Source organism: Pteropus medius, unplaced genomic scaffold (genome assembly GCF_902729225.1).
Source record: "Pteropus medius unplaced genomic scaffold, Ma_sr-lr_union100, whole genome shotgun sequence".
Classification (NCBI taxonomy): domain Eukaryota; kingdom Metazoa; phylum Chordata; class Mammalia; order Chiroptera; family Pteropodidae; genus Pteropus; species Pteropus medius.
This window is the reverse complement of record NW_024352789.1, coordinates 1,198,017-1,208,085: the sequence shown is the minus strand read 5'-3', so window position 1 is coordinate 1,208,085 and position 10,069 is coordinate 1,198,017. Positions and strand designations below refer to the sequence as shown.

The 10,069-nt window shown below is 57.2% G+C and overlaps 1 protein-coding gene across 1 annotated transcript in view; it reads left to right on the top strand.

Moving 5' to 3' along the window:
- Positions 1-321: 321 nt before the first annotated feature.
- The window catches only part of IL6R (interleukin 6 receptor), a 19,180-nt gene continuing 9,432 nt past the window's right edge, over positions 322-10,069 (top strand). Inside the window, exons 1-5 of the mRNA XM_039849742.1 lie at positions 322-949; positions 1,175-1,341; positions 1,770-1,911; positions 7,455-7,507; positions 8,517-8,586. Of these exons, the coding sequence (XP_039705676.1) occupies positions 640-949; positions 1,175-1,341; positions 1,770-1,911; positions 7,455-7,507; positions 8,517-8,586 (742 nt within the window). The 5' untranslated portion in view covers positions 322-639. The remainder of the gene's footprint in view (positions 950-1,174; positions 1,342-1,769; positions 1,912-7,454; positions 7,508-8,516; positions 8,587-10,069) is intronic.

Here is a 10,069-nt window from a genome sequence, read left to right as displayed (position 1 = left end):
GACACTGAGTGCTGAGAACAGGAGTGACAGAGAACAAGGCATTTCAGCCCAGCCCTCACCTGCCAGAGCCTCGGGCAGTCATCCTGCGGGGCGCGGTCTCTGCCCTGACCTGTGAGGAGGGTGGGGCTGAGCCAGCGTGAGAACCGTGGGGACCCTAGGCCCACTCAGGCCCTACTCTGCCGGGACTGCTGGGGGCGGACCGGGGCCCCAGGAAGGGACTTTGTGTGTCCGCCGTCCTCATGCTGGTGTGCGCACAGTCATGGCCTGGATGGTGCTCGGGGGAGGGAGGCTGGGAAGGCTGGGCGGGCTTCCCGGAAGAGGCGTGTCTGGTCTGGGGTTCAAATCTGCAGCTGCCGTGCGTGGCCTCACATGCCCGCGCCTGTCAGAGGGTGAAGTCTCAGGCTTCCTGGCCAGGTGGGGCGGCGTCTGACATACCTCGAGTATCTGTAGTCACCCAGACTCCCCTCTGGGTGCCCCGTATCCCGGGGACCCCTCTGGCACTCCGAGCTTCTGGAATGGCATTTCTGCGGGCTGGCCAGTGGTCCGAGGCGGGCCCAGAGGCTCGGTGGGCCTCCTGAGTCCTTTGTGCAGCCCCCAGGCCCTAAGCTCAGTGTTCTGAGCAAACAGAGGCTGGAGAGGATGATCTGCCCCAGGTCACAGGAGCCGCGAAGTGGGGTGCGGAGATTCGAACCCGGGGGCGGCCCCCGCTCCGCCCAGCCCCGGCGAGGGCAGAAACCGAGACGGCCCCCTCGCTCTGTGTCCCACAGCCAGCACAGCCCCGTGGGAGACGTCCAGGAGCCGTGCCTGTATTCTCAGGAGTCCCAGAAGTTCTCCTGCCAGCTGGCGGTTCCGGAGGGGGACAACTCTTTCTACATAGTGTCGCTGTGCGTCGCCAACCACGCTGGGAGCGCGTCCAGCAGACCCCAGACGTTCGAGGGTTACGAAATCCGTGAGCGAGCTCCCCTCCCGCCGCTTCCGGGTCACCCGGCTTCTCCTTGACCGTGGGCAGGGGCGGGGGTGCTGGGCGAGGGGTTGGGCAAGCTGGGGCTTTACCTGCGGGGGTGTGACCGTGGCAGGGAGGCACGTGCCGGGGGAGGGCTGCGTCGCGTCCTCCCGTCGGGGCTGTGCATGGCCACCCTCGCTGCCACACGGGACCCACGTGCCCTTCCCCCAGTGCAACCTGACCCACCTGTCAACATCACGGTCACCCCGGTGGACAGAAACCCCCGCTGGCTCAGTGTCACCTGGCAAGACGCCCCCTCCTGGAACTCGCATTTCTACAGGCTGCAGTTCGAGCTCCGGTACCGGGCCGAGAAGTCCAAGGTCTTCACGACTCTGCTGGTGAGTCCGTCTTCTGCTGCTGCCCAGCGCGGAGCCCCCGACACCCGCCGTGGACAGAACCGGGGCTGGCCCGGCCCGCACGCCCCGCGTGGCCCGGGTCGTCTCTGAGCCTTTCTGGACTCCTGTGGCTTCGTTTTTAAAATGGGGACCGTTAGTGCCAGGCCAGTCTCCCCTTCACAGGCCTGTTTGTGAGGGCGAGGGTGACCGGGAAGAGTGGGACCAGGCCACGTCGGCGTGTGGCCCGCCGGGTGCTGCCATGCGTGGGGTGGGACAGAGGGCACTCCCGTGTCACTGTGCACTGCCAGGGTGGTGTCAGCCGTCGGCACATCTATGCCCCGCTGAGTCTCCCCCAACCTAAGCGCGGGACAGCTGAGGGGCAGGGGCCACCTGAGCAGAGCCGCCCACGGTCGCTGTGCCTCCGCCTGCAGGTCAAGGAGCCCCGGCATCACTGCACCATCCATGACGCCTGGAGTGGCATGAGGCACGTGGTGCAGCTGCGGGCCCAGGAGGAGTTTGGGCACGGCCTGTGGAGCGAGTGGAGCCAGGCGGTCCTGGGCACCCCCTGGACAGGTATCGTGGGGGTGCAGAGGGGTGCTTCAGCTCTGTTACCGGATCGGTTATCTGTTGCTAGGGAACAAGTCACCTCAAGACGAGGGTAAAATAGCAACCATTTATCCGCTTGAGATTTCGGAAACAGGTCAGCCAGGCAGCTCTCGAGTCACTAACACAGCTGCACGGGCTCGCGCGGTCCGAGGCGGCCTCGCCGGCGTGTCTGACGGCTGTGCCGGCAGGTGGCCGTGGCCCTTGGTTCTCCCCGCCGCCTGTCTCCGTCCAGGAGGGGGAATCATTTCCCGACTTGATGGCAAGAGCTGCCAAGGATTTGCAGCTATGCTTAACTTAGCACAGTTACTAATGCCTTTTGTTTTTAAAAAGCGTAATAGGTAATAATAGTCGCCTCTGGGGAGTTATTGAAACGAGTGTTCGTTATAGAACATGAAAATTACAGAAAATCTGAAGAACAGTCATTACCAGTCTTTCCACCACCCGGGGAGACAGTTCGAGTGTGCTCTCCGCTTTCGAGGTCCCTGTGTGAGTGTGTGTGTGCGCGCGTGTTTTACGTATATGTTTACGTACGTACGACATAAAGTATGGTGAGCATTCCCATGTGATTAAACGTTTTTTTGGAAATGTATTGTTTAGGGACTGCGTGAGGAACTTTTTTTTTTAATCCCATGGGAACTTTTTAATTTTTAACGTTTTAATCGAATTCCTACCCGCCCCAGGGGAAGTGGGCTGCCCGCCCCGCTGCCCGCCCCGCCCCCTCCCACAGCCTCAACGTTTGTTTCTGCTGTTGGTGTCGGCCCAGGCTCTGAACAACACCCTAATAAGCTGAGGTTTTCTTCTCTGAGAAAACAGTTTGACTCCTTCCACGAAGGGTTAGAATGCAGCAGACTCAGTGCAGAGGTTTCTCTAGAACCACAACCCGTGTGTGACGGGAGAGCAGAGCGAATCCATTCTTGGGGATCCCACCGGCTGGAGGAGATGTCAGGGGCTCGCATTTGCCAGGCCTTTGGGGTGCCATGGGGCCAGGGCTGGGGGCCCTCCAGGCAGGCGGGTTGGGTGTCTCTGGCCTGGATCCCCGTAGCCACGTGGTGTCATTTCAAACCCTCCAGCCCACACCAGGGAGTTCACTTTACAACAGCCGCCCAAACTGCACCCCCTCCGGTGTGTGAGCGCCATGTCCTCCACGCCCCGCGACAGGCATCGCTCCTCAGCCTGCGGCCACGGCCACGCCCCGCGCTCTCTGGGGAGAGTTCGGCTGCTGGGCTTGTGCGGAGGGCCTTCTCCTACCTGCTCGCCTCTCCGTCTCTCCTGGTCCCTCTTCACCTGTTCCTCTAGCTGGCCTGAGCCCGGCCCCTGCCCCACGCCCCGTCCCGGCTGCTGACCTGCACCTCCATCGCCACCTCCCACATCCTCGCTGCCCGCCCGCCCCCTCTGCACAGCTCAGAGGTCCCTACTCAGCGGGGTTGCACAGGTCTGTAAGATGTCAAAAAGGTTTTTGGGGACCGAGTAAGGTCACCAACCGTTAATTTTGCTGAGTAAGGACATAAAATTAAACAATGAAGTAATAAACAGCTGTTGCCGCTTACTCTCGCCATTATTTCATAAAAGACGGGATGCAACCAGGGCAGAAGCTCAGAATGAAGGCCACCTGGCGGCTTGACACCACGCGGATGCCCACGCCGTCCTGTCTGGGTGTTTCTCCTTTGGCCTCTGGCCCGTAGGTTCGTCATCCCAGGTGGAGTCGGGGCTCAGCCGGAGGTGGCTGACGTCTCCTCAGGAGGCCGTCAGCGGCTCTGTGTTTTGAGGTTTTTTCTCTCTCGAGTGAAGGAGCAGTGATTAACTCTCTGGTTAGCGGCTTCCAGGCTGGGAGGGAGGTGTGACATCGCGCGCGGGCGTGAGCACCCGCAGGCCCCCCGGCCCCCGACCCCTTCCTGTGGGCGTCTGGCTTTGTGGTTGTCCCTCTGTCCCTGTTCCCTCGTCTCTGCCACCCCCCAGCCACCTTCGTCTTTCTCTGCCCTCTGTACCCCGACCTCTGCGCCTCGCCCGCTGGCCCACATCTGAACTGGTCGTAATATATAATTCAAAACTGTTTTTCTTAGAAAAATATGTTCTATGTTCTCTGTTCTTCCCTCCGCCCGTTTTATTGAGCTATAACTGACAGGTAACATCGTAGCAGTTTTGGGTATAGGACGTGATGATTTGATACTTGTATACAACGTGAAATGATCTCAACGCGGAGTTTAGTTAACATCCATTACTGCACATGTGACGTATTTTTTTCTCGTGATGAGACGTCTTCAGATCTCTCTCAGCAACTCTCCAGTACACAATGTGGTGTTTTTAACTATAGCCAGCATCCTGTGTATGGCATCTCAGAAGTTACGATGTCGTCTGTTCTTAATTTTGAGAGTTGCTCAGTTTTTAAAGAAATGCGGTGTAGCGGGCCAATGCCGGGTCCTTCGAGTGTGTGATCTCAGGAGATCGGTGTGGGAAGAAGCCACCTCCCTTGCTTAGAATGAAGAAACAAGGTCTAGGAGAGAGAAAGTGTCTTGACCAAGGTGACACATCTGGTACGAAGGCCTCTGCTGTATTTTATATCGAATTTCTCTATTTTAGAACCCAAATCAATTCTCAGATTAATGGAAATAAATTTTTTTGTTGGTTTTTTTTAGAAGCTCATGTGTGTGTGTGGGGTAAAAACCATAATTCACATGTGGTCTTCTATAAATCTCATTTATCGGAGTGTGGTCATTCATTCGCTTTGTTATAAATATGAAAGCACGTCTTCTAATCTCGGAAATGTTAACGCAGGGAAAATACACAGCGGGGAGCGCTTTTTGGGTTTGCAGTAGTTTCATTGTCCAAGTGATTTTCCGTAATCGGAATCTTACCAGCTCTAGAGCTTTTCGGTGAGATGCTGGGCAAGACGTGTTCAGAGCTGAGTTTACAAAGGTGAGTAAGATACGGCCCCTGGGTTGGAGAAATATTCACTCTAGAGAGGATTTTTAAAATAAAGGAGAGAAAAAGATTCATGCTCGGAGCCAGAAAGCTTCACCGTTTACGTGAGTCTTACGAAGCCTCGGGCACGTTACCTCCCCTCCCCGGGCCTCTGTTTCCCCATCTGTAGAGTGGAGATAAAAACGGTTCACGTCTCGTGCGTATTAGACGCATTGGCTCAGGTTAAGTGGTCGAAACGGTGCCTGGCACGGAGCAAGTGCTCACTAAGCTGTTACCGTGGCGGCCGCTGTTTCGCTGCGGCCACGGCCACCGCCGCCTGTGGCGCATCAGAGGCTCCTCCCCCCGCCCCCAGCGCGCTAGCTGCGGTGGGGCCTTAGGAAATAGAAAATACGTGAGGAGAATCGGAAAATCCTTTTGCCTTAAACAGGAAAGGAATGTGCCTCCCGTTGGTTGCTCACGCCCCATGGCCTTCCCGAGCGTCTTTGGGAAACTGGGGGGATAGTGTCTGCACCGTGCGACGCCGCGTGGGTGACGTGAGAGGGTGACACAGGCAGACGCACTGGGAACTGGGGCGCAGGAAGCCTCCAAAGGTCGATGCTAGAAACGGCAATCTTTGTGAAGATGTTACTAGCACTGTTAATCGAAGCTATTTTCATCGAGCCCCAGTTTCTTTGCCTGGAGAATGGAAATGACTATTATTCATATCGATGCAAGAGGTGCCCTACCTTCCATCTCGGGGGACGAAGTGGTCTGAATTGGGGGACCCCATGGTCATCTCGGGGGATTTTTATAAAGCCTTGCGGTGTAAGACAATCTAATTCTGCATTCGTTCTGGTGGCATTCCGGGGTTGTTTGAGGTGACCCAACGTAAAATTCCCAGTTTACGCCCAGAAAACTGAGCCCCGAAGGTTAAACGTCCTTCCCTGGACTGCATGCCATGCTGGGGGTCAGAGTCGAGGGCAGACACTCTACAGGTCTCCCTTTCTTCCCGAAACATCTCTCTGGGTCTAAGGGGGGGCCTTTTAAAAAGCCTGCTGTCTGGGTCTCCCTTGTCCCCCCCAGTTATGAACGAGGCCACAGGTCAAGGATGGGGCCAAAAAGCCAGAGAGGATGTGGAGCACAGCCAGGCTGGGGGACCGCTGGATGAAACAGCCACTGTGGTCAGCCACGTTTTAGCTTTCATTCCAGTGTCCCTCACCCCTGTCCGTCCGTCAGTCCCCGTCTGCTATGAATAAGTCTGTCCCCTGCTATAGGCTCTGCCGGGAGGAACACAAAGGGGTGAGAGACGGGGTTCCTCTCGTTTGTTCTCAGTTGATGTGGGGCTGACTTGCGTGATCTTGGATGAGTTTCTCTCCCTGCTCGGGCCCCCGTCTCCTCTCTGCTCGGTGGGGACAGGGAGTGAACATGCTCTTCCGTCCCCCCCAGCGCTGCTAGTGCGTAGCTTTGCCCCCTCCGGGGATGGCCTGCTTCTGCAGAAAAGCCTCTCCGAGGGGAAGAGGGGTCATCTCTCCTCCGCCCCTTGCTGCTTATTCTGCTTCTGGCTCGGGGAGGCTTGACATCTCTGGGGTATTTTTAACTTCTTGATGGAAAAAATGATGAACATCCAGAGCATTCCACCCATTGCCCGTCGCGGTTCGGCTCCCGGCCCTTTGCGCCCACGTGCGCGGCTATGCCTGGCCTCCCGTCAACACTCACACTTTGATACTCGGGCTCCTGCTGCCTTGGGGGTTCCCGCGAAAACACGTTTCCCATGGATGGGGGTGGGGGCCCCTTGTGAGGGTGCCCGGTCCACGCCCCTTCTCGGTCAAGGTGTACCAAACCCACCCAGATGTATGAGAACTCGTTTATGTTAAGTATCTTTCATTTGCAAAAAGGTGCCAAGGAGAACATTAAAATGAAAAAGAGAATTTTATTATTTAAAACTTTTAAATTTATTCTGTCCAGTTTTATTGAGAAGCCATTGACCCGCGCCCCTCTGTGTGTTCAAGGCATCCGGGGCGACGGTTTGATTTACGCGTATTGTGAAATGGTTTCCATAGAGTCCGCTCGCGTCCATCTTCTCATACAGATACAATTAAAAGGAAAGAGAGAAAAATGGAAAAAAAAGTTTCCCCTGGTGATGAGAGCCCTCAGGATTTACTCTCTTAACAACTTTCCTGTCTTGGGTCGGTGCCCCCAGTGTTAGCGACATTGTCGTCATTAAAACGTTAATAGTTTTTACACGCTGTGACGCGCGTCCTTCCGACTTTTTTCTTTCCGCGTGTGAATGTGCAGCACGGTGTACCATGTGGTGTGCAATGGATGACGATCGATATGTTTCTTTAGAACTTTGGATCGAACCGTGTGGACTTTATCTTGCACTTTGCAGCACGTGCTCAACGTTTCCCTGAAACACTTTTAGAGGCGTTCGCGATACACGTCTGTGTCGTGGTTCGCACAGCTCGTTCCTTGCGGCTGGGCATTTGTTATTTCCAGCGTGACACTCTTTGAAATGACATTGCGACGGACTTGGCTCCGCTTCTGCAGCCCGTCACATAGGATTTCAGGGTCCACGAACCACTCACTGATCGTCACATTTGTCCTACCCACAGAATCCCGGAGTCCCCCAGCTGAGATGGTGGGGAAGGTGTCTCCCTCCATGCAGGTGAGCTTGCCGGCTTGTAAGGGGGTCAGGGAGCAGCGCCCGGTGGCTGGAGTTGTGGGCAGGCACCAGACAGAATGTGCTTCAGGTCCCAGCTCTGCCATTTACTAGGGACGCCCGTGGACAGGTCACGTGTCCTTTGCAAACCTCTGTGAGACGGGGTCAGGGTGGCTGTCTGTGCCGGCGCTGGCCTGGCTCACAGAGCCCTCTCTGGCCAGTGGCTGCTGTTTCCTTCTGGGCTTCTGGACACGGCTGAGGGCTTAGCTGGGACTCAGATGCAGTCCTGCCCGGCCCTCCCCTGTGAGCCCCTGGTGTCATAATGATCTGGAAAGAGGATTACCGCAAATCCCGAGTCATCCAATTTTCCATCCAAGTGCATCTCCTCTGAGGTCCTTAATTCCCAAATGTTAAGCCGAGAGCTCAGTGGCCCAGGAGCTGGGCAGCCCAGGGGAGGAGCCCGGGGTCAGTGCCCCACTGCCCATGACTGGCAGGAGCAGCTCCGGGGGGAGTTCCAGGCCCAGAGCACCCCGACACGGGTTGTGGGCGACCTGACACTGTCTGAGAGCCTGCCAAGACTCGCTCGGCCCCGAGCCTGCCATTTGCCATCGCGTCTGATCCCGACTTCGAATGAGCTTCAGGGCACGGGCGCAGGAGGACAGCTGACACCCACATGGGTTAAGGGACCTGGCCACGGTCATGTGGCTAGTGAGTGATGGGTCCGGGACTCCCGTCTGGGCTTTTCCCAGTGAGTGGTGGCGCCTACTCCCTGGCACCAGACACGGGGCACCCCGGAAGGCACCGTGCCCTTTAGCCCCAGGTGGAGAGCAGGTTGGAAGGAGCCCCAGCTCAGGAAGGGAACACGTAGGTCCGAATGATGCGAAGAATAGTGTGAAAATTCAGAGTGACAGGTCAGGACTGGAGAGGTGCAGGAGATGGAGAGAGGGTGCCTGGGGCGGGGGGGTCCCCGACCTGCCTCCCGAATGATGCCCACAGAGAGCGACGTCTCTTTCAGGCGCTCACGACTCACGAGGACGATGAAGACACGCTCCGTCACGAACCTGCAAATGCGACAAGCATCCCAGGTGAGTGCCAGCTGGTGCTGTGTCCCTGTGTCCCTGTGGCCCCGGGGGCACAGATGGCTTGGCCTCTGCGGGAAGTCTTACTATTTAGAGATGTGGGCAGAGGGCCGGTCTGCTGACCGAAAAGGACCAGTGGCAGACACAGCCTTGTATTCCCTCGCACGTCCAAGCATGATCCTCTTAGCTCAGCTCCATGAGAGGACGGGACCCTAAGAAGAATGGGGCGAATCAGCCAGCGCTTTCGTGGCTAGGAACGAACGTCCCGTGAACAAAACCGTGGGCCTGAAACTTGAGAGGTTTTGCTCTGGGAGCTCCTGAGGTCACAGGTTCTGTAACATTTGCATAAGAAAAGGCCACCTCTGTGTGTGTGTGTGTGTGTAGTGAGAGAGAGAGAGAGAGAGAGAGAGAGAGGAGAGAAACTCCTGTTGGGCACCTGACCTGCACATCCTGGCTGCAAGCCCCGCCCAGCACCTGGGGGCTCTGCGTTGCTGGGTGAAAATGGGGCCTGGGATCAGCATGCCTCTTCACCCTGACCGTGTCCAGTCTAGCCAGTCCTGCCAGTTAACTGAACAGACTCCTGCCGCCACTGCTGTGGAGCATCCAGCTGCCCGCTGGTCCGTGGGCTTTTAGTCTTAACCCCCACAGACCCTTCTGACTGCAGCCAGAGCAACTCAACCGGTCCAGGAGACAAACTCAAGCTCTCCTGGGCTCAGACCTTCTCCCCCAGAGTCAGAGCCAAAGTCCTGGTCCCTACGGGGTCAGGCCCCGCGCCTGAGACCTCGCTTTCTCCCTCCTCCCGTCACTCCTCCGCCCATACCTGAGCTACCTCAGGGCCTTCGCATTTGCTGCGTGCTCTACCTTGACCTCCACTTGGCCAGCTCCTCTTATACATCCGAGTCTCTGCTCAAAGGCTCTCTTTTCAGGGGGCCTTTCCCGACCCCCACCCCCCGACAGAGCCCCCCACTGTCACTCTCTCCCCTTCCCGTGCTTTATTTTTCATCGCTGTCCTCGTCACTACTGATCCTGCGTTATGCACGCGTCGGTCTGTCTGTCTCCCCGAGCTAGAATATAAGGGAGCTTTCCTGTCCTCACTCCCCCGTGTCCTCAAGGCTTAGAACAAAGCTGGCGTGTGACAGACACTCAGTAAATATTTACGAACAAAGGCAGGGACAAATGCAGAAGGTGCTGAAAAGCTAGTAAATGAGTAAGCCACGCCCGCGCCTTCCATGAAGTGGCTGTGTCTGCCGGGGGACACGGGACCGACTCGAGAGAGAGACCAGTCCTTGTAGTCGGTGCTCACTACCGGGTAGGCTTGTGGCACAGCCAGCACCCAGGGGGCACCTGGGGCCGGGACTGGCAGGCAACGTCTTCATCAGTGATGGGGACGGGAGAGCCTGGATCCTGAGCGCACGCGGCTGCCACGGCCGCCCCCTCAGCGAGAGAGCATGGCGGTCTTGCTTAGGTGCGCTCCGTCCGGTCCCGGCCC